Source organism: Marmota marmota, unplaced genomic scaffold (assembly GCF_001458135.2).
Source record: "Marmota marmota marmota unplaced genomic scaffold, marMar, whole genome shotgun sequence".
Taxonomy (NCBI): Eukaryota; Metazoa; Chordata; class Mammalia; order Rodentia; family Sciuridae; genus Marmota; species Marmota marmota.
Window position 1 is genome coordinate 25,220,213 of NW_026000026.1, and position 27,411 is coordinate 25,247,623.

At 45.7% G+C, this 27,411-nt stretch overlaps 2 protein-coding genes across 4 annotated transcripts in view; one reads left to right on the top strand and one right to left on the bottom strand.

Annotated features, from left to right (window-relative positions):
• Positions 1-1,433: 1,433 nt before the first annotated feature.
• On the bottom strand, positions 1,434-27,111 carry Pofut1 (protein O-fucosyltransferase 1). Of its 3 annotated transcripts, XM_015481750.2 has the most exons (7): positions 26,897-27,103; positions 25,197-25,318; positions 20,506-20,688; positions 18,929-19,041; positions 10,022-10,214; positions 8,076-8,318; positions 1,434-4,618 (listed from the first exon to the last, which is right to left on the bottom strand). In XM_015481750.2, exons 1-7 carry the CDS (start codon positions 27,027-27,029, stop codon positions 4,430-4,432), a joined length of 1,176 nt encoding a protein of 391 aa, XP_015337236.1. In that variant the 5' UTR covers positions 27,030-27,103; the 3' UTR covers positions 1,434-4,429. The 3 variants fall into 3 exon arrangements, with proteins under 3 accessions (XP_015337236.1, XP_015337241.1, XP_048667083.1); XM_015481755.2 differs by lacking the exon at positions 20,506-20,688 and having other exon boundaries at positions 26,897-27,105; XM_048811126.1 differs by lacking the exons at positions 1,434-4,618; positions 8,076-8,318; positions 10,022-10,214 and adding an exon at positions 16,935-17,049 and having other exon boundaries at positions 26,897-27,111.
• Positions 27,112-27,176: 65 nt separating this feature from the next.
• Positions 27,177-27,411, top strand: part of Plagl2 (PLAG1 like zinc finger 2) — a 13,572-nt gene continuing 13,337 nt past the window's right edge. The window contains exon 1 of the mRNA XM_015481764.2: positions 27,177-27,329. The gene's annotated coding sequence lies outside the window, so the exon portion shown is untranslated. The remainder of the gene's footprint in view (positions 27,330-27,411) is intronic.

The window sequence follows — 27,411 nt, forward strand, 5'->3', positions numbered from 1 at the left end:
TCTCTCTCTTTAAAAAAAAAAAATTTAGTTGCCTTTGTTTACTTCTGTAAAGATTTGGTCTAGTTGCATATTTCCACCCTCATGTATATGGAGACATTAGTGGATTCAGTTCCCGCAACTCTTAAGTCACCTCCTTAAGGTGCGCTTGGTGGGACCTGGGGGGCATGCTAGGGTTCTTCTGTACTGTCGGGTGGCTGAGGAGCTGAGATCCTCTACCCACCAATGTTGCTTCTGACCTGCCTCCTTGGAGACTGCTTTAGCAGGTCTGGGATTCCATATGTCTTATTTTTCTTTCTTTTTATGGTTCTGGGAATCAAATTCAAAGCTTCATGAACACTGGGCAGAAGCTCTGTCACTGGGCTAACCTATAGCCCCACGGGATTCAGCATGTCTAACAAGTTCCCCCAAGTGAGGCCACCTGCGGGTCCTATGACCACAATTTAAGAGGCCCTGAGCCACTGGCATTAAACCCACCTATAGGTGCTTGCCCAAAAAAAAAAAAAAAAAAAAAAAAAAAAATGCAGATTCCTGGACACTACCCACCAGTCACTTGGATTCTTCAGGCAAGGGTGGCTCTTGGAATTTGCCTTATCCAGCAGCACTCCAAGGAAGCTCTGGACACTGCAGTAGCACCTGTAATGTGGAAGTGAGGTATGGGAGTAAGAAAATCTGCCTTGAGGTCACTCTGCAAGTCAGGGAAGCTCCCTGTGGTTTGGGCCCTAAACTCTCCAGCAGCCAGGGATCCTCTATCTCCTCATCTGCCCTCAGTGTGAGCAAATCCTGCTGGCCTGTCCCTCAAAACACACAGGTAACTTTTAAAAGACTCCAGTAAACAAGCAGATTTGGGAATGGGAGAGTGATGGAATCAGACTGGTAAAATATTGGTAATTATTAAAAATGTGAGTTCAGTTTATCACTCACAATGTTTGTGTGTATGTGAATTTTCCCACAATAAATATTTTTATTTATCTTTGTGTGTGGTACTGGGGATCAACCCCATGGGTACCATACTACTGAGCTACACCTCCATTGATTTTTAATTTCGAGACAGGGTCTGAGTTGCCCAAACTGGCCTAGAACTTGAGATCTTCCTGCCTCAGCCTCCCAAGTCACAAGATTTTAGGTATATGCCACTATGCCCTGCACCTTAACACATATTTCAAATAAAGAAAAATCTTTACAAATAAAAATATTTTTCAAATTCCAATAGTGAGAAACTGGGAACATATTAAGGTCTCATAATAGGAAAATGGTGAACTTGGGCTGGGATTGTGGCTCAGCAGTAGAGTGCTCACTTAGCACGTGTGAAGCCCTGAGTTCGATCCTCAGGACCACATAAAAATAAACAAACAAAATAAAGATATTGTGTCCAACTACAACTAAAAAATAAATTAAAAAAAAAAGGAAATGGTGAACTATGGAGAACCTCTCAATGGAAGTTGATATAATTAATTTATTCAGGCTATGAACAGGGAAAATATGATATACTATTGAGTAAAAAAAAGACATTAAATTGTATATATTGCATGATTAAAACTATGCAGATTCATTTCTTCAAAAACTGAATTATAAAAAATAATTTTATACATTCAGAATCTGACCATTTCCTACCTCCTTCAATGCAATGGCCTTTGCCTCCTGGGAGAAGAGGGTGCTGGGGTTCCAGTTCAGGGGGGAAGAGCCCCTCGCCTCTCCCCTGCACCCGGGACCCAGGCCCACACCAGTCTCTGCTTTCACCCTTCCCCTCCCCATGCCAGTTCCAAGGGACCTTCAAGAGTGTAGATCAGATCGTATCCTCTTCTGTCTCCAAGCCTGCAGAGGCTCTTATCTCTCCAATTAAAGCCAAGTCCAGGCCAAGGTGCAGACCTCTGGCTATGGGAGTGGCACTGGATTGCTGCAGCCACTCAGCTACACCTACTGACCTCCTCCTCGTGGCTCTTCAGGAGCCTGTGTCCCTACAGGGCCTTGATACATGCCATTTCCTCTGCTGGGAATATGCTGCCTCCAGGTATCTGGACACCTGTGTGCCTCCCCTCCTTTGTCAGCTATTCTTGTCTAAAACATCTTTCCCACTGCACCCCTAAATCCTTTATTTTTCTTCATAGCACTTACCAATATCTCCCAATATGCTCACTATGTCTTCTACTTTCTTGAATGCAAATTCTTTGAGAAAAAAGACTATGTTGGTTTCTCGCTGCACCATTGTTCCTAGCACAGGGCCTGGAACATAGTGGGTGCTCAGAAAACATGATGAATGAGAATGTCAAACTAAATAACTACCAGAGGAACCTGTCGACTTCACATGGACTTTGTTTCTTGGGTGACCTGGCAAATCCGCAGTAAGTGCCCATTGGAAATCAAAGTGGCTGATCTTTTCCAGCAGAGGTCCCCACGGCACACACAGGGTAAAGTGCATTTGTGAACCGACGGCAGTGGAACATGTTGGTGGCTAACAGAACTGGCTCTAGGGGTCAAATTTTGGCTTAATGCCACCAGCTGTGCAGCATTGGAGAAATAATGAGAATTCTCTGAGCGTTCATTTTTTTCCCTTATCCAGAAAGACAGGGATAGTACTAGTTCTTACTTCCCAGGGCTGGGATGGGAACTAAACAGGAGAATGCCCATAAAGCACTTGGCAAGCATGCTGCCTGGCACGGAGGAGGTGTGCACGAGAAGCAGCCCAGTTAATCCAAAGCTATGTGTGCCCCCGCATCTCTCAAGTTCAGTGTCTCTCATGCATATATGCTTTAACTGATCTGAGCCTCTCAACAACCCGTTGATTTTACCATTTTTTCACAGGGTAGGAACCTGGGTCAAAGAATAAAGCAAGTGCCCAAAGGCCAGAGCTGAGACGGCCAAGGGCTCCAGCACCTTTGCCTCCAGAGCACCAGTCAGATTACTGCTGACACCCATCTGCGGATCTGGATGGCCCACTCTAGCTGACTCTAGAGCTGTGCCTGGTGTGAGGCTGTGAACAGCAGATGAGAATGAACAGCAGAGTCAGAAACGGAACTGGCCAGCAAGCCACGGCATCTCAACAACCTGCTGGAGGCCGAGCGTGCACAGGCTCCCTTGTCTGCACCCTTTCCTCTGGGTGAGGCTTGAGAGCAAGTCTGGAAAGATACGCCATTTACCAGGGTTTAAAACACTTGACTGTTTTTCCAGGAGGGAAAACTACAAAAGCCTTCTGTAAAGTCAGGCAGCAATTCTACACAGCAAATGCTGACTTGGGTGTTAGAGATCCTCCTGTAATCTCTGACCCCTGACCCAGTGTGCCCAGGACCTAAAGGCAATCAGGGGAGAAGCCCCTGCATGGAGCTCTGGGCCACCTATCCAGGATCAGAGGCCACAGGTGTTGCTGTGGCATTTTAGAACTACGAGGTCAAAAAAATCACAGGCTCTCAGGAGTCATGTACTGTGGAAAGCGCAGCCTCTAGAGACAAAGAACCTCATGACCATAACCCCTTGCATCTCATGGCTTGGGCAGAGATTACATTCAATGGGAAGGGGCAAAGGTTGCTTCTAAACTGGGAATTCCAATGGTTTCTGGATCCTGGGCACCTTCTATGTGCCAGATGCTCCTTTGTGAAGGCTTTGTGTGAGAGCTCCCAAGCCACAGGGCGGGGGTCAGGGGAAGAACAAGCTTTGGACATCAACCCAAATTCTACCCACAGGCCCTTTGAGAGGGCAGCCTTCAGAGGATCCTGTTAGGCCCACGAGCCCTGACCCCAGTGATGCACTGAGGTCCCCATGGTGCCAGGTTTGCAGTAGCCACCAACCATCAATTATGAGAGAAATACCATGATCATCAGGCTTGCTGGTGCGCTCTGAGCCGGGAACGTGCTGGGTGAGAGGCAGCAGCCCCCAGAGCACTGCAGAGTGCCTGACTGTTTACTCCCATTTGCAGTGTTTCTGATAGAGGAGCATACACACACCCCAATCCTGGACATGGCCTAGGAGGTGGGGATGACACTGGCTCTGGTTGGGCAGTGGAGATGGGTCTGAGGGCCACTTTGGGGGATACTTGGAAAAGTGGCCAAAAGACCCACCCCAGCCCTGGATCCATCCACTTGCTGTTAAGGTCACTTTAGGTATCTATGCTAATGGATTTCACTGACTTTTAAAAATAAAGGAGAGTCCTAGGGTGGCCATGACCTTGTATCAAAACTATAAAAATCCCCTTCTATAAAAAAATCTCTCAGCTTCCCAGGCTGCTCATCCCAGGGAGAACAAAGGAGAGAGGTTTGACTGCTCTACCTTTGTGAGAAATTCCCAGAGAATGGGGAAACACAGAGGCGGGAGATGCCTCCCTGATACGGTTCTCCAGCTCTGGCAGGCAAGAAGAGGAGCTTGCAGTCCTGAGAGCACCTCTGGCTGCCAGGCCTGGCTGAAAGGATCAGCTGTGACTGGTGACATTCTCCAGCCAGGATCAGAATTCATCCCGCAGCTGAGGGGGCCTGTCCATGCCGAAGAAGGACGACTGCTTTCCCTGGAGGTCTCGCTCCCGCTTCACAAAGGCAGTGAAGGAGGAGACACAGTTGCCAATAAAGTGGTCAGCTCTGCTGAGGATGTACAGGTCGATCTGGGCCACCTCGGGCTGCAGACTCACCACCTTCACCTGCAGAAGGAAGGCAGAGAGTATCAATCTGGTGGCTGCCAGCCACAGGCTCAACCGCCTTCCCTAGGACTGAGGTTGCAAAGAAAAGGAGGAATGGAGAGGATGAAGACCTGGGGTCGGTGTGAGAGGAGTGCAGCCCAGCTGCCTTCTAGGTGCCTGTGTCCTCCTCCAGGCCCTCCAGCCTCGGCTCGGAATGCCCCACTCTGGGTGCCTCTGCCCAGAACGCCCTTTTCCTCACCAGGGCTGGGAGCTCTGTGGAGTGTGTGCTTAGCATGCCCAAGGCCCGAGCTTCCATCTCCAGCATCAAAAGAGGGAAAAGAAAACCCTGAGCAAACTCTCAAGGCTCAGCTCATATTCTGCCTTCCTCATGAAGTCCTGGCCTGATGGGCTTCCCTCACCAAATCCTGGCTCCAAGAAGACAGTGCCCACCCATTCAGCTCTGCTGCGTGGATGCCTCTCTCCACATACTAACTCCAAGCCCCAAGTTCTGTTCAATCTATGCCCAAGATTCTCCCCAAAGACGGATCCTTCCTGTGAGGAGCTGCCCCATGCTCAGCCCAGCCATGACCATCCGCTGCTTGATCCACTACAACAGCCTCCTCACTGCCCCTCACTGCCTCTCCTGACCTGCTCATCACAGAACAGCTGGAGGAAATTTTAAAGATGCCCCTGCCCCTGCCCTTCCCCACATAATAGGTGCCCTATTGCCTTTCACAAAGGTGCCCCACATCACTGTACTCAGATCACCTTTCAGACTGTCCCTGACATCCCTTGAAATCTAGCAGCCAGCAGCCAGCCAGGCTCCCTCCCTCCCCTTCTAAGGACCTTTCTCTGTCTGGGGTATACCCTCTTTTTTTCTCTTCTAGTATTAGGAACTGAACTCAGGAATGCTTACCACTGAATTACCTCCCTTGTCCTTTTTTTTTTTTTTTTGGTGGTGCTGGGGATTGAACCCAGGGCCTTGTGCATGCGAGGTAAGCACTCTGCCAATGGAGCTATATCCCCAGCGTCCCCAGTCCTTTTTGAGTCAGGGTCTTGCCAAGTTGCCCAGGCTGGTCTTAATATTTTGATCCTCCTGTCTGAGACACAGCCTCCTGAGAAGCGGGGGTTATAGGCCACTGTGCAAGGCCAGGGTATTAGCTTCTACTTACCCTTTACTTCTCAGCTCAAGTGGCAGCTCCCTGGGGAAGCTCTCCCCATGGGCCAGGGCCATTTACTCTGGGCTCTTACAGAACCCCTTGGCTCTGCTTTGGAGCACATATCTCAGTTTGTGACTTTCATTCCTTAGTGATTCTCTGATTGATATTGTGTCCTGCACCTGACTAGGGCCGGAGCTGTGTCAGCTGGCTTTCCACTGCTGTGCTGGCCAGGCCCAGCCACAGCCTACCTCAGTAAACATCTGTTGAATGGACAAATGATAGAAGGAAATGCCCACCCACCAGCACCCCCCACCCCACATACAGTTCTCTACCTGGGTCTAAATTGTGAGCCCTGGAGGGCAGGAGCACATCTTAACATCAGTATCCCTGCCTGAGCACTGGCCCAGCTTAATGGAGGGCAAAGATTAAGTCAGAAGCAAGACAAGGATCTGAGCCCATGGAGAAGAGGGCTGAGGAGTGGGGAAGAAATGAGAAGACTGGCACAGGAACCAGAAATAGAAAACAGCAAAAGGCTCAAGGCGCAACAAACGCATCAACTCTAAAGCTCACAAAAAACTCCCTGGGACTCTCCAAATGCTTCAACTTAGTACAGAGGCGAGGGGGTGTGGGCTGAGATGGGCTGAAAGTGCTTTGCTGTTCCACTGAGATTTTTGATGTAACAAAAGCCATCATCTCACTATGGGGATTGTAGCAAAGAAATAATACCAGTTTAATCATGGCCAAAATCCCCCGAACAATTCCACCTACACCTGAAACTTACCCATTCTGTGTCATGGCTGCTATAATTAGCTCTGGGACCTCTTGGGTAAATTCTGTCCCTTCTTGGGACTTGGGTTTCCTCAGCCACAAAACAGAGGGGCAGGGTGAGAGGACGCCTAATGTCTCCCAGCTCTGATCTTCTGTTAAAAGGGGGCTAGGAGAACAAAATGTACTGACCCAGCACTTCCTCCACGGCTAGAACTTCCTGTCGGTGTCATGGTAAAAAAAGGAGCCTGCTCAAAGAAAGCCCATGGCTCCCAACATCTGCCTCTTAGGGTCTACCCAGCATTTACTGTTTTCGTTCATTTAACGTCTTATTTTTTTATTTTAAAAATACTTTTAATTGTAGATGGACACAATACCCTTATTTGTTTATTAATTTTTTTTTATGTGGCTCTGGGGATCAAACCCAGTACCTCACGTGTGCTAGGCAAGTGCTCTACCACTGAGCCGCAACCCCAGCCCCCCAGTTAACGTCTTATTGAATGTTTACTATAATTCAGCTATTTTACCGATCCATACTTTCCCATGACCAGACTCTTCACTGCTACAGCAGGCATTTACCAGACACATTCTGCTACTTATGCACATATTTCCTTAAATATAAACAGCTTCCTTCAACATTCACTAAGCACAAAATAGCTTTCCTTTATTTATCAACCAACTATTTTCTATTATTAATGAGAGCTAACTTTATTATTATTATCATCACTTTTTGGTGGTATCGGGGGTTGAACCCAGGGCTTCATGCAAGTTAGGCAAGTGCTTTACCACTGAGCCACATCCCCAGCCCCTTTTTATTTTTGTTTTATTTTGTGACAGAGTCTCACTAGGTTGCTCAGGCTGGCTTCACACTTGGACTCCTCCTGCTTCCTGAGTAGTGGGGATTCTGATGGTGTGCCACTGCATCTGGCAATAGCCAACTATATTAAGTACTTATTTTGTAGTGGGAAACTTTTTCCTTCTACCTGATCTTTACATTTGTCCTATGAGACAGGTGCTATCAGTCCTATTTTATAGATTCGGAAACAGAAACTCAGAGAGGTCAAATAATGCTTGTGAGGCTGCTCAGTGAGTTAAATCCAATTCTTTGGCTCCAGAGTCTATGCCTTTAACCCCTCTGCTGTCCTGGATCTCTTCCCAGGACCCACTCTATGTTCTAGATACTGGTGGCAATAAGGCAGGGTCTCAGCCCCCAGAGATCAAAGATATTGGGGAATACAAGAGTAGGGTTCAGCTCAGCCTTCAAGAAATCCACAATTCCTAGAAAGAAATACAACACATTTCCACACTAGTCTCAGACAGTCTAGAAAGTGCCATGAATACTCCCAGCAAGAACCCACAAGCTACAAGAGGGAAAGAATCTGCAGAGGAGATGTTCAAGCTGGGGTTGGAGGGAAGGGTAGGAATGGAGAGGAATGAGTGTTTAGGCAAGAGGCTGGTGGGGGGAGAACATGAAGCACAACATGGCAGCAGGGGGACAGGCTGGCACTTTCCCCCATTCCCTCTTGCCACACTCCCTCGGGGCCCATGCATACCTTCTCTTTGAAAAGCTGCTGGATCTCGGGCACATAACTCTCAGAGTCAGTGGCAATGTAGACTGACCGGGCGTTCAGCGCGCTCACCCAGAGCTTCACGGCCCGCCTGATTTCCTTCAGGTCCGGCAGGCACATGGTCATGGTCAGGGGGGCCGCTGTACTGCGGCTGTAGCCCACACACTGTGGAGAGGCCATGAAGTGCGAGCCTGCAGTACCGTCCTTCAGCATGGCGCATGCGTTCTTCTGTAGGAGGGGTGGGGGCAGAGTTAGACAGCAGCAAGAATTGGTAAGTAGAAAAGGACAAGCAGGAGGAGCCCAGCTGCACATTTTTTGGTATGCGGGCTGAGAATGGACTCAGGGCCTTGTGCATGCTGAGCACATGCTGGACCACTAAGCTACACCCCCAGCCCCCCAACTGTTTTTTAAAAGCATGAAGGGAAGAGGGAAATGAATCATGGGAATAACAGTGATTATTTCTGAATGGTGGGATCCTGGTGTTGTAAAAACTTTTTTCTTAGTCTTAAGGGACATGGGGTAGAATTGTGAAGAGTGGTGTTGATAAGGGACAGGTTTATCTGATTCCTTACTTCAGTGGAAACACTTCTGATAGCTGTCAGGAGGTAACAATGTTTGCTGTGGATTCCAGAGATAGCCTTTATCAAGTTAAGGTGGGTCCGTCCATTCTATTCTTGGCTGGTTATGAGTTTTTGTTTTTAATCATGAATGAGTGTTGACTTTCTTTTATCAAATGCTTTATTATCCTCCACTGAGATCATCATGATTTTTTTTTCTTTGGGTGTTAAAACCAACATTTTACCGCTTTTGGTGAGGCTGGTTTTGAACTCACAATCCTCCTATCTCAGCAATTTCATCGCATTCCTGGGATAGATTTTATTTGTATGTTACTTGGCTTTACCTGCTGATATTTTACTTAGAATATGTGCACCTATGTTGATTAGTGAGAATGCCTATAATTTTCCAAGTTGATCTTATCTGAATTTGGTATTAGTGTTATGCTAGCTTAAAAAAAAAAGCATCTTTTATCTTTTTTATCATTTTACATTCTAGGAAAGCACAGACAGGAGCTGTTCCTTGAATGTTTGGCTGAAACCACTCATAAAATATTCTGGCCCCAGGGCTAGGACTGTGGCTCAGTGGCAGAGCACTTGCCTAGCATGGGTGAGGCACTGGGTTCTATCCTTAGCACCACATACAAAAATAAGCAAAGAAAATAAAGGCATGCTGTCCATCTACAACTACAAAAAAAAAAAAAAAAATTCTGGCCTGGCTCCTTTTCCTTGTGGAAGCAGGTCAGGGAGAGAGACTAGTGGTAAGTGAGATTACCTCATCAACTGAAAAAGAATGAGTTTTAATATAATTCCTACACGTTTTGGTATTTTTCAATTTTCAACAATGAGCACTTCTAACATATCTATATATCGTATCTCTTTATGTAAATTTAAGCAGACTGTCAATACTGGTTCTGTGATTTTCACATGGAGGGTAATTTGATGAGTTTCCGTACATTTAAGCAGCCTCCAAATTCTGGGAGGATGACATCTTCATTTCCTGGGAGCCCCCCTCTGCACCAAGTCCATAGCTGTTTTTCAACAAGGAGTCCACTAGCTAACCACCCCATGGGGACAGAGGACCCCTAGGTGAGGGTCTCTCAACCTGCTCCTGACCTGGACTCTGGCTTGATACTTCAGTTTATCCATCAACAAAACAAGGATACAAACGGCAGCTGTTAAAATGAGAGCTGGCTCTAGACTGCTCCAGAGTCACACTTCTGATGGGTGCTGTAGCGGGATCATGGGACACAATTCCATAGACTTGGTCAAGTGAGCTCTCTCTGCCCTGGCTCGGACTTGGGGTCAATTCCTATAGATATGGCTGCTCAGCTCAGGCACATGTTAAGTGAGCCAGGGAAGGGAAGGGGAAGTTACCCAGTCAGAGCCAATGCGCAGATGAATGCCCACATAGGGCCGGATGAGGTGGGCACGGATCTGGGCCTCTCCCATCTTCACCATCTCATCTGACCACACCACGTACTTCTGGAGTGACCTGTGTTCCTCCAGGACAGGGAACTGGGCTGGGGCCCCTGGCAGGGCGAGCACAGGATGTTCCTTTGCTGAAAATCTAGACGGGATGAGGAAAAGTCAGACAGAAAGTGCACAGAGAGCCTGCCTATCACCCCCACGGAGAAAAAGATGGTATTGCACCATGCCCCAGAGACCCTGCGGAGGCCCCGTACCATGCAAGAAGCACAAGAGGTTGTGAAATCCCAACGGGTTGATAAGAAACTACAGTGGTGGCAATAGGCACAATATGCAATACTGTCCCGCCGCACGGAATTTACAACCCTCTTTGCTTGTTTAACAATTAAAAATTTACAGTAGAGCATTCCAGCCTTTTATATGTCATGCTGGCTTCCAATCTGTGGTGCAGTAATTCACTCCAGGGTGGGGTGTCTGGACCAAGCCTTTGCCCTTTTACCCACACGGCGGGACTGAGACGTGCAGCTGCTTACAGAGGCAACGACTGGGTCACACTCACAGGGACTGTGTACACTGGATTAGATCATTCATTCAACACTTTTCAAATACTTATTGATTGCTTACTATGTGTTGAGACCCAGAAAGAGAGGCATGGTCCCTGCCCTCATGGGATGTACAAAAGGTCCCAGATGTCCCCATCACAACCTCCCAGGGCTCTCTTTCCCCATTTACACCATATGTGTTTTGCAATTTTTCACATCTGTCTTTTCTGTTGGACCCAGGCCTGTGGAGACAGTGCCTCTGATGCGCTTTGCAGAGCACCTGGCAAAGATAAGAGCTTAGTAAGCACATGCTGACTGACTGAATGAGGAGCAACCTATGTTCCCTCCTCAGCTAAACCCAGACTCCATCCCAGCCACATGAGACAGCTTGCTGTTCCATGAGCTGACAGCACATTTTCAAACTCCAGATCTTTATATACTGCTTCATCTTCCTGGACTACCTGCCTCTGCCAGCAAAACCCTTTTCTTAACATTAGGAAATAGGCACAGCCACTCTGGAAAATAGTTTGGCAGTTAGTTTCTTATAAAACTAGACATGCAATTACCACAGGACCCAGCAATGGCACTCTTTGGCATTTATGACAAGGAAATAAAAGCTTATTTTCATACACGAACCTCTACACTAATATTCACAGCAGCTTTATTTATAACAGTCCCAAACTGGAAACCACCCAGATGTCGATCAACAAGTAAATGGTTCAACAAACTGGCACATCTGTACCATGGAATACTACTGCAATAAAAAGGTGTCAACTATCAACACAGGCGACAACTTGGATGGCTCTCCAAGGGAATTATCCCAAGTGAAAAGAGCCAATCCCAAAGGTAACACACTATATGATTTCATTGATATAATAATGAAATGACAAAACAGAGTAGAGAACCAAAACAGAAGAGATTAGCGGTTGCCAGGGGTTAGTGATGGTGTGTGTTTGGGGAGGTAGGCGTGGTTATAAGTTGACAATACAAGGATCCTTGCGGTGATGGAACCAGTCAGTATCTTAACTGTGGTGGTGGATAATATGAACCTACACACGGGATAAAATTGCACAGACCACACACACACAGAGGTGAGTACAAGTAAAACAGGAAATCTAAGTAAGAGAGGTGGATTGTTATCAATGTCAGTATCCTGCACTCCAGTTTTTGTTTTTTTTTTTTTGTTATCAAGGACTGAAGTCAGGGGCTCTCAACCACTGCACCATTTTGTATTTTATTTAGAGACAGGGTCTCACCGAGTTGCTTAATGCCTCGCTTTTGCTGAGGCTGGCTTTGAACTCACAATCTTCCTGTCTCAGCCTCCCAAGCCGCTGGGATTACAGGCATGCACCACTGTACCTGGCTTGCACCATAATTTTATAAGATGTTATCACTGAGGAAAAGAGGAAAGGGTACATGAGACCTCTATATTATTTCATACAACTGCATGTGAATCTACAATTACCTCAACAAAATCTTCAAATAAAATTGAAATATTTCAAACCTTAAAGCAAATACAGAAAATAGCAATCCACATACCTATGACCTATATCAACAGAAACTAAAACTTTGCTTTGCTTCAGATTAAAAAAATACCCACCTAAACAAAAGCCCTATCCTAACACATTTCCCTTTCCCTCCCTTCCCAGAAGATAATGTGTTATTATGCCTGATTATACTTATCTATCTATCTTCCTACCCATGACTTAGTTTCCTTATCTGTAATAGAGCTGATAACAGTTCCTACTTCATAAGGCTGTCTTTTGTGTGTGTGTGTGTGTGGTACTGAGGACTGAACCAAGGGGTTCACTGAGCTACATCACCAGCCCTACTCCCCCCACCCCCTTTATTTTGCAGTCCTGAGATGGAACCCAGGGCTTTGCACATGCTAGGCAAGTGCTCTACCACTGAGCTACATGCCCAACTCCCAGACCTTTTTAGGGCCTTACTGCGTCTTATTAAGTAATAGGCCATGTTCTAATTGCTCATGAAATTTCCATAACAGCCCTGTGAGGTAAGTTTTACTATTTTTTCTTTGGCAGATGAGGAAACTGAGGCACAAAGAGGTTATATAACGTGCAAAAGTCAAATAGCTAAGAATTGGTGGAGCTGGGATTTGAGTCTAAACAACCTCCTTCAAAACCTATGTTCTTAACTCCTAAGACTTCACTCCCTTCTCCCCACCCAGTCCAATGAGCATCTCAACATTTGAGTTTGTGACTTATTCTTCTGATTCTCAGGCCCTAGCACAGGCCTCAACACACAGTAGTTGCCATAAATACTTTCTGAATGAATGAATGAATGAATGAATGAGAGAGTCGGTGATCTTATTAGAAAGACCAAGTCAGGCTGTCAGGAGTTGAAGGAGGAATATATTAATATTAATATACTAGCTAAAGTCCTGGCCCATATTAGGTCCTCAGATTAATATCTGAGGGTCAGGATTTTAGCTAAACTCCTTTCAGATGTCACCATAAAGATTTTTTTTTAATATTTATTTTTTAGTTGTAGTTGGACACAATATCTTTATTTTATTTATTTATTTTTATATGGTGCTGAGGATCGAACCCAGGGCCTCGCACATGTTAGGTGAGCGCTCTACCACTGAGCCACAACCCCAGCCCCCACCTCAAAGAACTTTGAAAGGAAAGCAAGCATTTTCTAATCTTCCAGGGGCCTGGATCATTAGGATAAAATCACAATTTGAGCTGTCCCCGATCTCTTGGGAAGATCCTGCAACTAACCCTTGAATGTCTGACCCCTCTACCTGGACCAGCACAGAGTTGCCCAAGTGGGACAATATCAGCTCTGACCCAACATGCAGCAAGAAGCTAAGACTGATTTGATTATTTGCTCTGAGGTCAGAGGATGTTGTCAGGAAAGCAAGCAGGAAGTAAGGTCTTGACTAGAAAGAAAATTTGACCATTCCACATGCCATGCCCCCTGATTATTGGCCCTAGGTCAGCCCTTAGCCTGGTCACTATCCAGCAGAAGGCAGCTGGCTCTAGGGCTCACTTCACTACTTCACCCATGTTGCTAAGATTCTCCAACAGGTCGGGGTTCCTCTCTGCACAGCATCCATTCAGCATACCTTTGTGGCTGGACATCATGCTGAGTGCAGAGGACACAGGGACATTAGAATGTCAGGGCCAAGGGCTGGGGATGTGGCTCAAGCAGTGGCACACTCGCCTGGCTTAAAAAAAAAAATATTGGGGTTCTCTTTCTCTCTCTCTTAAAAAAAAAAAAAAGAATATCAGGGCCTTGCTTTTGATGTCCCTGCCAGAAAGGACTACCTTCTTTCCAGCTCTTTGCAAAGCTGGCTCCCTCTCATCCTTCAGGTCTCAGTCTGATTTCACCTGTTTATGTCCTCTTGGGGAGGGTGCAGGCTGGGAGAATGACATATTATGTATCTTTATAAGAACGGTTCAACACGGTGGCCCATAGCCTCCCAACAGGAAATGTACAATAAATACCTGCTGAATTAAAGCTCTGCTCTGGTATTCATAGACTCAGAACCAGCAGAGCTGAAAAGAACCTCAGAAATCACTTGGTGGGAGAGAATTATCTGTCTTCTTTTCCTATAATCCAACTTTCAGCTAGATACTTGGAAGCTCAAAATAAAGACATTTCTCCAAATTTCTTGCAGCGAGGGATGGCTTATGGGTCTTTGCACTAGTCAGTGAGATGTAAACAAAAGAGTTACAATGAATTTTTAGGAAGGCTCCTTAAAAAGGCGAGGCTATCTGGATGCAATGGTGCAGGCATGTAGTCCCAGCTACTCAAGAGGCTGAGGCAAGAGGATTGCTTGATCTTAAGAGTTCAAAGCCAACACAGGTAACACAGTCCCTCTTTGGTGGGGTTGGGAGGAGGGCAGGGCTTTGCCTTTCTTCTGCCCCTTTTGACCTCCAAGTTGCCTGGAATATGATGTGTGATGGCCAGAGCTTCATCTCTCATCTTGGCCCAGGAGGTCATACTGCGGATAAAAGCTAATAGGACAGGGCTGGGGATTTGGCTCAAACGGTAGCGTGCTAGCCTGGCATGCGCAGGGCGCTGCGTTCAATCCTCAGCACCACATAAAAAATAAAATAAAGATGCGTGTCGACCAAAAACTGAAAAATAAATATTGAAAAAAAAAAAAAAAGCTAGTAGGACAAACGAGTAGAAAGACAGGAGCCTTATTCCTGATGCCACTATGGAAGTGCCACCCTGCCCTGGACTGCACATTCCAATACCTCATTTACTTAAGAACAGTAAACTCTATGTTAGTCTGCAGTTATTTTTGGGTTTTCGGTTACATGTACCCTAACTTAAGTTCAATATGCCTTAAATCTGTGGCCCACAAAGTACTTTTACTTTATTTGGAGGCCTGATATACAAGAGAGTTAAGTACTGGTTGAAGGTAGTGGACAGGAGGAACTGAGCCCTTCCAAATTGGTCTCTGGGGGACCCTTCTGGTCCCCACAATGGCTCTGCAGGCAGTTCTCAGGAACTCTGAGGATTGTTTGGAAACCACTGATCTACTTGGTGGGGACTGATCTTGCTCACCCCTTCCTTTTATAGATGGAGCACTGAGGCCAGAAAAGGGCAACAGCTGCCCAGTCATATAATGAGTCCAGGCATAGCTGCACCCTTGGGTTCTACTCTACACTCTACCTTCCATCCTCAAGGACAATTTTTTTTTTTTTTTTTTTTACAGCAAGCGTCTGCTTACAAAATAGTTAAAATAAAATACTCTCTCACCCACTTGTAAAACTGATCATCCACAGGCTCCTAACAGTTTGCCTCACAAAGGCCTATAAAGCACTGTACAGTCTGGCCCCTGCTTTCTTATGTGGCAGTTCATCCATCTATCTGTCTATCTATTTCTTTATCAATTATACAGGGGATTGATCCCAGGAGTACCTTACTGCTGAGCTACATCCCCAGCCCATTTTATTTTTTATTTTGAGACAGGATCTCACTAAGTTGCTGAGGGTTTTACTAAAATGCTTCAGCTGGCCTTGAACTTGAGATTCGCCTGTCTCAGTCTCCTGAGTTGCTGGGATTACAAGCATGTACCACCGTGCCTGGCTCTTGTGTGGCAGAATAAAGATAGCCATCAAAACCAGGCATGGTGGTGTGCAGCTATAGTCCCAGGTACTCAGGAGGCTGAAGTGGGAGGATCACTTGAGCCCAAGAGTCCAAAACCAGCCTGGACAATATAGTGAGACACAAGACACTAAGATACCATCTCAAAACAAATAAAACAAATGAGCAAAATAACATTCAAGAAAAAAATGGCCATCAAAACTTTGAATCTCCTCCCATAGGTGAGTTCTATGTTCCTCACAATTTCACAGCAGTGACACTGTGCAGGTTGCCAGGCCAGGCATTAGGGAGCCAGCAGTTTCTACTTTCTGTCTCTTGGGACACTGCCTGAATGCTCCCTCTCAGAAACTAGTTCTCATGCTGTAAAACCTCAGGCCACAGGAGAGATCATGTATACACAGGCTGTGGATGGTCCCAGCTGATCTCCCTGGTAATACCCAGCATCATCACCAGTCACGAGTGAGATGTGGCCACGTAACTGAATCAAGTCTTCAGATGACTTGAGTCATGGCGGCTGACTGCAGCCATAAGAGAACCACATGCAAACACCACCCAGAGAACACAAGAGTCCATCAAGAGATGAATGGAGCCAGGCACCGTGGTGCACGCCTGTAATCCCAGAGGCTCAGGAGCCTGAGGCAGGAGGATTGCAAGTTCAAAGGAAGCCTCAGTTGTGGCTCAGCAGTAGAGCACTCGCCTAGCACGTGCGGGGTGCTGGGTTCGATCCTCAGCACTCATTAAAATAAAATTAAGGTACTGTGTCCAACTAAAATAAAATATTAAAGAAAAAAATAGTAGGTCTCAGTAACTTAGCAAGGTACTAGGTAACTTACTGAGACCCTATCTCAAAGTAAAAAAAAAAGACACTAAGATGTGGCCTAGTGAAGCACCACTGAGTTCGATCCCTGGTTTAAAAAAAAAAAAAAAAAAGAGAGAGAGAAGAATGGACATGCAAAATGTGTTATATACATGCAAGCAATACTACTCAGTCTTAAAAAGACTGAGGTTCTGACATGTGCCACAATACTGATGAACCTTGGAGACGTTTTTCTACATGAAATAAACCAGACACAAAAAGACAAATACTGAATGATTCTACCTATAACAGGTTCACAGAATAGGTGATTTTTTTATTTGTTTGGTTGGTACCAGGGATTGAACCTAAGGGCACTCACTCACTGAGCTACATCCCCAGCCCAATTTTGTATTTTATTTAAAGACAAAGTCTCACTGAGTTGCTTAGTGCCTCACTGTTGCTGAGCTGGCTTTGAATTTGCAATCCTCCTGTCAGCCTCCTGAACTGCTGGGATTATAGGCATGCACCCCACACCTGGCAAATAGGTGAATCTGTAAAGACAGAAAGCAAGTTACCAGGGAGTCTGCTACTTCAACCTTTGTGACCTCAGGCAAGTAATTTCACTCCTCTCTGCTTCCATTTCTTTATGTGTAAAGCACAGATGACAATATATCCTGTAGACTCATGGAAAGATTAAACCCAAGTCAATACATTTGAAGACTTAAGAACAGTACCTGGCACATTTTAAGCATGAAATAAATATTAGCTCTTATTATTTCTTTAAGACTTATATACACAGCCAGGCTCAGTGACACATGCCTATAATCCCAGAAACTCAAGAGGCTAAGCCAGGAGGATCATCCCAAATTCAAGGCCAGCCTAGGCAATTTAGCAAGACTCTGCTTCAAGCCGGGTGTGGTGGCACTTGCTTGTAATCCCAGCAACTCAGGAGGCTGAGGCAAGAGGATTGCAAGTTCAAGGTCAGCCTCAGCAATGTAGAAAGGATCTAAGCAAATTTGTGAGACCTCTTCTCAAAATAAAAAAGTAATGTTGCTCAGTGGTTAAATACTCCTGGATTCAATCTCAAGCAGCACCCTCAAATTCCTCAAAATAAAAAGGGCTGGGGATGTAGTTCAATGGCAGAGTTCCCCAAGTTCAATCCCCACAATGGAGGAAAATTTTTACATACAGATCCTAGAAGCCTACGCAACAGGTCTATGACCTTGAGCACATTATTTAACTTCATCAAGCCAGTTCGGACCTGTAAAATGGAAATTGAGGGCTGGGGATCTGTAGCTCAGTAGCAGTATGTTTGCCTAGCATACGTGAGGTCCTGTGTTCGATCCCTAACACTAAAAATTTTAAAAAGTGGGGGGACTGATAATAGCCATCTTATAAAATCTCATATAAAAAAGGCACGTGAGAGCTAACTTTGGCTGGCCACTTATTATATGCTATGCATTTTTGCTACGCATTTTCTGTGGTAGGAGAAGATACTGTTACTACTCTTTCCACTAACCCAAGGAAGAAATTGGAGCCAGAGAGCTGGAGTGGCTTTTCCAGAGATTCCTGAGAAGGAGGCTGAGCTGTGTCAGAGCTTTGGATTGTCTTACTCCTGAGCCTGTGCTTGTTTTCTACATCTGTCTACCTCTGGCCTACTGAATGCCAAGTGCTATGACTATGCCTGAATTCATATGTTCCTCTCATCTCCTAACCAGCCTGACTGCTAAGACCAGGCTCTTTCCTGCCATGCCACAGTCCGTACCCTATGTGAGTTATCATCACCAGGACTAGATTACAGCTCCCCAGGGTGGGGGTAGAGGGGAGAGGGTTGGGAGTGCTGGATGCCCATGAGCCCCATGTCCCTCCCTGACCCCACCACTGCTGCCCCTTCATTTTTACACATTACCTGTGGCCTCTAAGTACTGACTCACACATGACAAACGCTCTATAAATATTTCACAGCCTCTGCCTGTGCCCTGCTAACCTATTTTTTCTTAATAGGGCCTACTGGCATACAATTAATAAAGCACATCCAGTAATTATCTGGATGACATCACTTCTCAGTCTGCACCTGAAGCTGTTCTCTAAGAGCTGTTTCCAATTTTCACCTTGTGAAGAGGAAGGCACAGGGGAGTGATTCTCACGCCCGGAGGAGGAAATCGAGATGCATGTGACTGCACAATGTTCTTTTTATGACATCCCTTATCAGCCAATAAACTCTTGCTCAACTTGTGGCAGGTCAATGTCCCACCGTGTCAGGCTTTGAGATGGGAACAGATCACACAGAATCACAAGTTCAACAGACAGAGTGCCTACACCTTTCATCTCACACATCAGGGTGGGGTAGAGGGGAGAGGGTTAGGAGTGCTGGATGCCCGTGAGCCCCATGTCCCTCCCTGACCCCACCACTGCTGTCCCTCAAAGTACCTCTGAATCCATTGTTCTTTGTAGGAAGCGCTGAAGGAAATGCCTGTAAAAAGTTCCGACTTATTGAAACTCACATGAAACTGATCCCAGAATGGGCCAAAGGGGTTTCCTTCCTGTAAGAAAAAAGTGATGGAAGACTCACTTGGGAGACGAAGGAAAGACCATCCAGGGTTGGGGCTAAGGAACTGTAGGGGAACCCTGGGTGCTCTGACTCAGGATGAAATACCCTCTTAGGATGGCTCCCTGGGCTGAGGGCTGAAAAGAGTTGCTTGGTTTCCATTCCAGTTTCCAGTAGGAAATATTCTCTAGTGTTTGATAGTCTTTCCCATTCACAAGTCAAGTTCCACCACCCCTGAAGAACTGGTGGGCCCAGGGAGGAACAGACCTTGGGATTGGATCCATGGACTAGAGCTTCAGTAGACTTTCAAGACTGGCTAATAGACCACCCTTGTTTTCCAACATGGAATCCAAGGCTCAGAGAAAGTAAGACACATGCCCAATATCACACAGCATGTGAGGGCATTGCTGGGAGCTGCAAGCTAGATCTCCTTTCTCAAATTTTATGGTTCTGCTAACCACTCTCCCCAAACTGCAGCATCCATACTGAATGATAGATTTGGGGATTATTTTATTCCCAAAGTGCCAGAAATTTGCAAATTTCTACTAATAAAATATGGCACTTCTCATCTACCTTCTGAGAGGCAGAAAAGTCTTCAAGTTAAGAGGATGGACAAAGAAGCCAAACTATCTGGGGCTGAATCCCAGCACTACCACATCTGCTGTGTGACTTTGAGCAAAATTTTGAACCTCTTTGCCATATTCAACATCCTGTCTATGTAATGGGGATATCATTAGTACTTTCTTCATGGAGCAGTTTGAGATTAAATGAATTAATATGCACAAAGCTCTTAGTACGGCATCTGACATAATGAGGATTAGTTATTATTATTGATGTGGCACCTTATACTTCACAAGCATTCTTATACTTGGTTGTCTTGACATTTTCTGAGAAAGAAGGAACAGAGACTAGCATTTCCATTTTTTTTTTTTTTAAGTTTCCTCATTTGGCTGTTTTTTTTTTGTTGTTGTTGTCAATGGACCTTTATTTTATTTATTTATATGCAGTGCTGAGAATTGAACCCAGTGCCTCATATGTGCTAAGCAAGTGTTCTACCTACCAGTGAGCTACAACCCCAGACCTAGCATTGCTATTTTGTAGGAAGAAATTAAGGCTCAAAGAAGCAAATTCTGGACAAGGTGACACTGCTGATAAATGCCAAAAATAAACCTAAATCTCCATCTTCTATTCTAAGCCCTTCTGGGACCCTCCCCTACATAACGTGCTACTACACAATCTCAGGAGTCCAGTGGACATAGAACAGGCAGAAAGGGCCCCCAAGGGGCTGGGGCTGGGGCTCAGTGGTGGAGCACTTGCCTAGCATGTGTGAGTCACTGGGTTCAATTCTCAGCACCACATAAAATAAATAAACAAATAAATAAATAAAGATATTGTGTCCATCTATAACTTGAAAAAAAAGATAAAGAAAAGAAAGGGCCCCCAGGCTCACAGGACCCACCTTCATGGGGCATGTCTTCTTATCAGGGCTTCGCTGTGCTGCCACCTCAAAGCAGTATGCCACCCGCTTCTCGGGGGGCCAGTGGGTGGGAGCCAGCTTCTCCATGAAGTCCTCCAGGCTGATGACCCGATGGTAAGCCTGGAGGGGCTCCAGCTTGAAGTACTTCTGGTAGGACACATGGAGCTACGGGAAAAGGAGGGGCAAAGGTCCTACCTCAGTGTTCCAGTTTAGAGACATTAACTAAAACCATACACTCCTAATTCCAGACACTGCAGATTACGTGACAATGAAAAACTTTTGTTAAAAGACACCAAAATAGGCTCAAGACATAGCTCAATAGTAGAGTACTTGCTGAGCATGTGTGAAGCCCGGGGTTTGATCCTTAGCACTGAGAAAAAGAACACTAAAGTCAGGACAGAGACAAAATGGGGGATTAAATCTGCAAATTCAAAAGTGAATAGTAGTATCCCTCGTGCTAAAAAATGACAGCTGATCTATATGACAAATAATGGGCAAAGGATAGAGGTGAATAACTCACAGCAAAGGAAACCCAAATAGCCAATACTCTCAACTGATGTGCAACCTCACCAATAATTAGGAAAATGCAAATTACAGTTATGAAGAGACATCACTTCTCGCCCAGGAGGCCAGCAAAACATTTAAATGCTAACACTAATGTTACAAAGGATGTGGGAGTTAGGCACTCTCACACATGGCTGGCAGCTGACCTGTATATTTTGGACAAACCACTTTGGGATGCAAGCTGTCAGCATTTTAATTCAATACAATTAAAATGTTCCTTCTACTGTTAGGTATTTGCCCTGGAGAAGTTCTTTCACTTTTCACTGGAGTTGAGTACAAGGATGCTCAATGATACAGTGGAAGAATAGGGAAGAGCACAGAAATTACACCCAATACACTGAATCTATGGAGTGGCTGCCTCTGGGGGTGGGGAGAGGGACTGGGATTCGAACAGAGGCCAAGAAAAGTTGTCCTACACCAACTTTATCTGCAATGCTTCATTTCTTTTATTAACAAAAAGAAAAAGTGAAGCAAAAAGGAGACAGTATTAATGATCACTTTTAGCAGTGATATATGAGTGATAGTTGTATTCATCTTTGTATTCTTTTTAGATTAAAAAAAAATTAAACACCATGGAATAAAACTTGAACTTCATCCTATTGGTCAGGGTTTCCTAAACATGTTGCACTAGTTCAGATGGATAAAAGGTTCTGCATAAAGGAGCTCCAGAGCTAACGAAGCCAAGGAAATGCTATTTTAAGTTGCTTCTTTATTGCAGCAGGTCTTTTTAGGGCCTTAAACACGCTAATGTGCATTGTGAATCTGAAAGTTTTGGGGGATAAGGAATTAAGAATATTTCCCAAACTGATTCAACTATGGCACCCTTCTAAGACTGGAAATTGGAGTTCCAATGAATAGATTTTAGACACCTTAGCTATTAGCAATAATAGTATAGCTAAAGGATTTTTTTAATATTCATTTTTTAGTTATAGGCAGACACAATACCTTTATTTTATTTTTATGTGGTGCTGAGGATCGAACTCAGTGCCTCATGCATGCTAGGTGAGCGCTCTACCTCTGAGTCACAACCCCAGACCCAAGCTGAAGGATTTTTTTAGCACAAAAAATATTGAAAGATCATTCTGGTGGCAGAGGAGAGAGGAATTAGGAGGTTACTGCAATGGTCTTTTTCTTTGTTCAAGTATCATTCAGCATGCACTCACTGGGCAGCTTCCACACATTTAAGTGAGAGATGGAGCAGCTCAGACAGGTCAAGATGCAAAGGAAGGTGAAACAGGGGTTGTATGTATGTACGTAAGGAGAGGCACAAAGGGGAACCTTTAGGTTCCTAGCTTGGCATCCAGGTGAATGGCGTGGCATAAAATAAGGCTGGGATTACAGTCAGTGACAGGTTTGTGGGGAAAGATGCCAAGTTCAGTTCGGGCTGTGATCTGAGATATCTGAAGGACATCCAAGTAGACTCAAGGGTCTAGGAGTCAGAAATTCAGGCTTGTGATCAAAGAGTGTTAGCCATACATAAATTGGATAGGTACATGGAAAACAGTGAAAGCCATAAGAGTCAACAGAAATTTATAGCAAAGCAAATAATGATAATAATAGTAACTACTACTTATTGAGTGTTGATTTAGTGCCAGGTATTATACTCATCACTTTACAAGGATTTATTCATCAATTCTACCATCTCCAGTATATTTATAAAGAAACCTGGGCATACAGAACCTAGGTGACTCATCTGAGCCCACAGAGCTCGAAAACAGAAAGAGGACACACACCAACAACTAAACAGTGGATGGAGAGAGAGGTGCTCCCAGCACAACACAAAGAGGGAAATGCTGACAGGTCAGGGCTGTGGCAGGAATCAGTGGTGTCCTGGAAGCCAAGGGAATAAGAAAGTTCAGGAAGGAGAGAGACTCACAGGAAGTCAGGTGAGATGAAGACTGAGAAATAAACCCTGGATTTGGCAATTCTGAGGTCCCTGGTGACCTCAGTGAGAACAGTCACAGCAGAGAAGGAAAGCCCAATTGGGGCAGGTTGAGTAACCCACAGAAATAAAGGAAGTGGAGACTCACAACTGGCCAAGACCATAAGGAGAGAGCAAGCAAGTTAGAGGGAGGTGGATGGGCAACATCTAAAGGTAAGAGTGAGAAAAAAAAAAAAAAAAAATGAGAACGCTGACAGGTCCCAGAACTGAGAACTTCTTGTGTCCTAGGTTCTTCGCATTGAGGAGCTCAGGTGACTCTAAGAAGGAGGCAGATGACAACATCCCAGGCATGGTACCACCATTAACCCATTCAGTTCTTACACGGGATATAGGGACAGTTATTACCAAGCTATTTTAAAGAAGAGGAAACTGGTTGGGCTGTGATGCATGCCTTTAATCCCAACAACTCGGAAGGCTGAGGAAGGAGGATTGTAAGTTCAAAAACAACCTCAGCAACTTAGTGAGGCCCTAAGCATCTTAGTGAGACCCTGTCTCAAAATTAAAAAAAATAATAATAAAAAGGGCTGGGGATGTGGCTCAGTGGTTAAGCATCCTGAGTTGAATCCCTGGTACTTAAAAAAAAAAAAAAAATGAGGAAACTGAGGTACAAAAAGGTACCTTGCCCAGGTCACACAATTAGTTAAGTGGATAAGCTAAGCTCTGGTCTCAGATACTCCGGCTTTTAATTTCAATCGCTCCAGGGCTTGGCTATAGCACCATGGTAGGATGCTTGCCTAACATTCACAAAGCCCTGGGTGTGATTCCCCATCACTTGTAAGAGGGGTGGAAAAGGACTGGAAATGGAAACTCAAATTCCTGTATGAAAAATGGAAAATAAAACCTGTGGGACTCAGGAGGCTGAAGCAAGAGGATCACAAGTTCAAAGCCAGCCTCAGCAACTTAGCAAGACCCTAAGTAACTTAGTGAGATCTTGTCTCAAAATAAAAAATAAAATACAAAGGTCTGGCTCAGTGGTTTAGTGCTCCTGGTTTCAATTCCTGGTATAAAAAAACAAAAGACCAATCTATGCAGAGAAAAGGCTTTATGAATAAAATGTAGTGTTTTGTATATACTTAGTGTTATTTCTTACATCTATTAAAGTTTTTTGTCAATTTATTAAATACTAATTAAGTTCCTACTGTCAGGCCCATGGGATATGGTGTGAACAAAGGCAGACATGGGGTCATTAAGACACAAAGATAAGCCAGGAATCAGAGGATGCTAAGCAGACCATGCTGAGGGAGTCCCCTGATGGGATAAGAGGCAGCACTGCAACCAGAATACTTGGGGTTGTGGTCTTGGCCTCAGTTTCTTTCTTTCTTTTTTTTCAAGTTATAGATGTACTAGGGATTTAACCCAGGGTTATTTAACCACTAAGCCATATCCCCAGCCCTTTTTTATTTTTTGAGACAGGGTCTTGTTAAGTTGCTTAGGGCTTTGTTAAGTTGCTGACACTGGCTTTGAATTTGCAATCCTCCTGCCTCAGCTTGAAAAGCTGCTGGGATTACAGGCATGCACCACTGAACTCAGCAACCTTAGTTTCTTCTTCAAAACTGATAATCATATCCATCTTTTTTTTTTTTTTTCCAGTATTAGGGATTGAACCCAGGGGTACTCAACCATTGAGTCACATCTCCAGCCTCTTTCATTTTTTTATTTTGAGACAGGGTCTGGCTAAATTGCTGAGGTTGGCCTTGAATTTACCATTCTCCTATCTCAGACTGGGATTATAGGCATACACTATTGTGCCCTGCACCCATCACCTACTAATGGGAATGCACAGATGGTGGAATCAATCAGGACTAGAAATGGAAACTTTAGGTCTCAAACTCTGAAGTCAGACAGACATGGGTTTAAATTCTAGGTCTACTACTCCTATAAGCTGTGTGACCTTGGGCAAGTTACCTAACCTCTCTAAACCCCAGTTTCCTCATGAGGATGATAGGTGGGAGAAATGAGCTAATCCTCATGCAGTGCTCAGAACAGAGTCAGCACACAGCAGGGACTGGAAAAATGTTAGCCATTGTTATTCCAGGGAAAAAGAGTTCTGAGAGTAAGACAAACTCAGAGGAGTAGGAGGTAAAGCCCAGAGGACTTGGAGGTCAAGCAGAAGTCAGCAAGACTGAGGAAGCGTGGACAAGGGCCAAGGTCAGTGGGAAGTACTCACATTGGTGAAGGGAGGTTTGTGATGCTGGTACTCAATCCACGGAGGTACAGCCAAGGTGCGGTTCAACAACTTTGCAAATGCCAGGGAGCCCAAGAAGTGATCAGCCTGGTTCCCAAAGCGCCCTGGAAATGGTATGTTGTGGCTAAGGTGAGGCCTCAGACATCAAGGACATTGGGCACCCAGGGGTGGGGAGAGCCAGGATACCAAGGAGAGCAAGTTGGACTCCTGAGTCTGGCATTCAAGGCCCTATAGGTTCTGCTCCTTAAGCCTCAGCAACTCCAGATTCCCTGCTATTTCCCCCAACATAAATCTACAATTCTCACACTACCCCTATCCCTAAGATCCATTCACAAACCCGCATCCAGTTGCACTCTCCCAACTTGGATATGAGTTTCTATCTTTTTTTAATATTTATTTTTTAGTTGTAGATGGACACAATATCTTATTGTATTTTATTTTTTTTATGTGGTGTTGAGGATCGAACCCAGGGCCTTGCACATGCTAGGCGAGCTCTCTACCGCTGAGCCACAATCCCAGCCCTTGGATTTGAGTTTCTTCAATTCTTTTCCTCAAATGTCTTTTCTCATTTCCTGGCTTTTCGTACTGGCCATTTTCTCAGCCTGTGAATGCCTCAGGTGGAAGGATTGTATCTGATTACTTTTGCTATCCCCAGCATGATCTCCATGCTAGGATACAGGAGCAAGCATGGATAAGATCTCTCCCCTCAAGGCACTCAGTGCCGATGGGGAGATACCACACATGTAAACAAATACATAATGATGACTTTTTTAAAATTTCAAGAAAGAAAGGAAAAGGTTTGATGATGGAAACTAGTAAGGAGATTACTTGGGTAGAAATCAGTCAAGTCCTCTCTGGTGACATTTATGCTGAGACCTGGAGGATAGGAAGGAGTTGGTAGGGCAAAAGTGAACCGGAGGGCATTCCTCACACACCTGGGTGTGAGGAAAAGAAAGGCTGCAGCTGGAGGGTTAGGAGAGAAGGGAGTTGTGGAGGTGAACAGCAGTCGATCAATTAATGCAGCGGCCCAAGGGCCATGGTCAGGAGCCTGGAGGCCATTGGAGGATTCTAAGAAGGAATTACTTTTTCAGTGATACTTCATTCCACTGAAACTGCATTCTTCGCTGGCCCTTAGATTCTTCCTTACCCTGATCTCTTTTATTTTACTGTAGTTTTCATTATCTTTGAGAAAATCATGTACTTACTTATTTTTCACGTTTATCTTCTACTGTCTATTTTCCCCATTTAAAATACAGCTCTAAAAGGGGCTGGGGTTTATTTGTCTCATCACATCCGTACTCTCAGAACAGAGAACACAGCCTGGCACAGAAAAGGTATCCCATAAATATTTGTTGAATGAATGAAAGAAATCGCTTGGAGCTAGCATGGATCAGTGACATCAGATCCTGCCCCACTAACTCCGTTTACTGAACTCCAGGCTGGCTTAGACCTCGAGTAAATCACATAACCTCTCCCAGCCTCAGTTTTCTCATCCATCAAATGGAAAGGTGGATACCGTGGCCCTCTGTGCCCTCGCAAATAGGGCAGAGGGGAGAAGCGCAGACCCTGCAACGCTCTGGGGATCTCTCCTGGACCTGTCAAGGAATCTGAGCGCCTCAGAGGAGTGGCTGCTCTCCCGGTCTCAGTTTCTCCATTTGAGCAGAGAGCTCGGGAGGCCTTACCCATGCAGGGGCAGTAGAGCAGGTAACCGGCCGGGTCCCAGGAGCCCGTGGGCAGCCCGGGGAGAGGCAGAAGCAGTAGCAGCACAGACGCACGCAGTGCCAGAGGCCGCAGCGCCCGCGCGGCGGCGCCCATGTCGGCTCCAGAGCCTGCGCGCGCCAGGGAGAAGAGGAGGGGAGGAAAGGAGGGGCGCGAGCGTCCGCCCCGCTCCCGGCGGTCCCCGCGCGCCGCCCGCGCACCGCCCCGGCCGCTCTAGCCCGCCGGCGGGCGGGACCATAGAGAGCCCGCGGCACCGCCCCTCCACGGCCCGAGCGCCCGCTCGCGCGGCTCCCACAATGCACCGCACAATGGCCGGACCGCCGCCACTACCGGGGCCTGAGCGGGCCTGGCGGAGCCCGAGCGCGGCCCGGCCCGCAGCGCGGGGCTCCGAGCGCGGTGAGTGCGGCGAGGGCTCCAGGGGACGGCGGGGAGCGGGGTGGGAGGTCGTCTCGCTGCGCCCGCACGCCGGCACCCGGGG

What these genes read in the sequence shown, in the direction of transcription:
- Pofut1 (XM_015481750.2), bottom strand. Translation starts at nt 27,029, where the DNA reads ATGGGCGCCGCCGCGCGGGCGCTGCGGCCTCTGGCACTGCGTGCGTCT. An exon ending in ACAAACCTCCCTTCACCAAT is followed by an intron (nt 20,689 to 25,196) that starts GTGAGTACTTCC and finishes CTTTTCCCGTAG; the next exon opens with CTCCATGTGTCCTACCAGAA. An exon ending in AAAGAACAATGGATTCAGAG is followed by an intron (nt 10,215 to 18,928) that starts GTACTTTGAGGG and finishes CATCCCGTCTAG; the next exon opens with ATTTTCAGCAAAGGAACATC.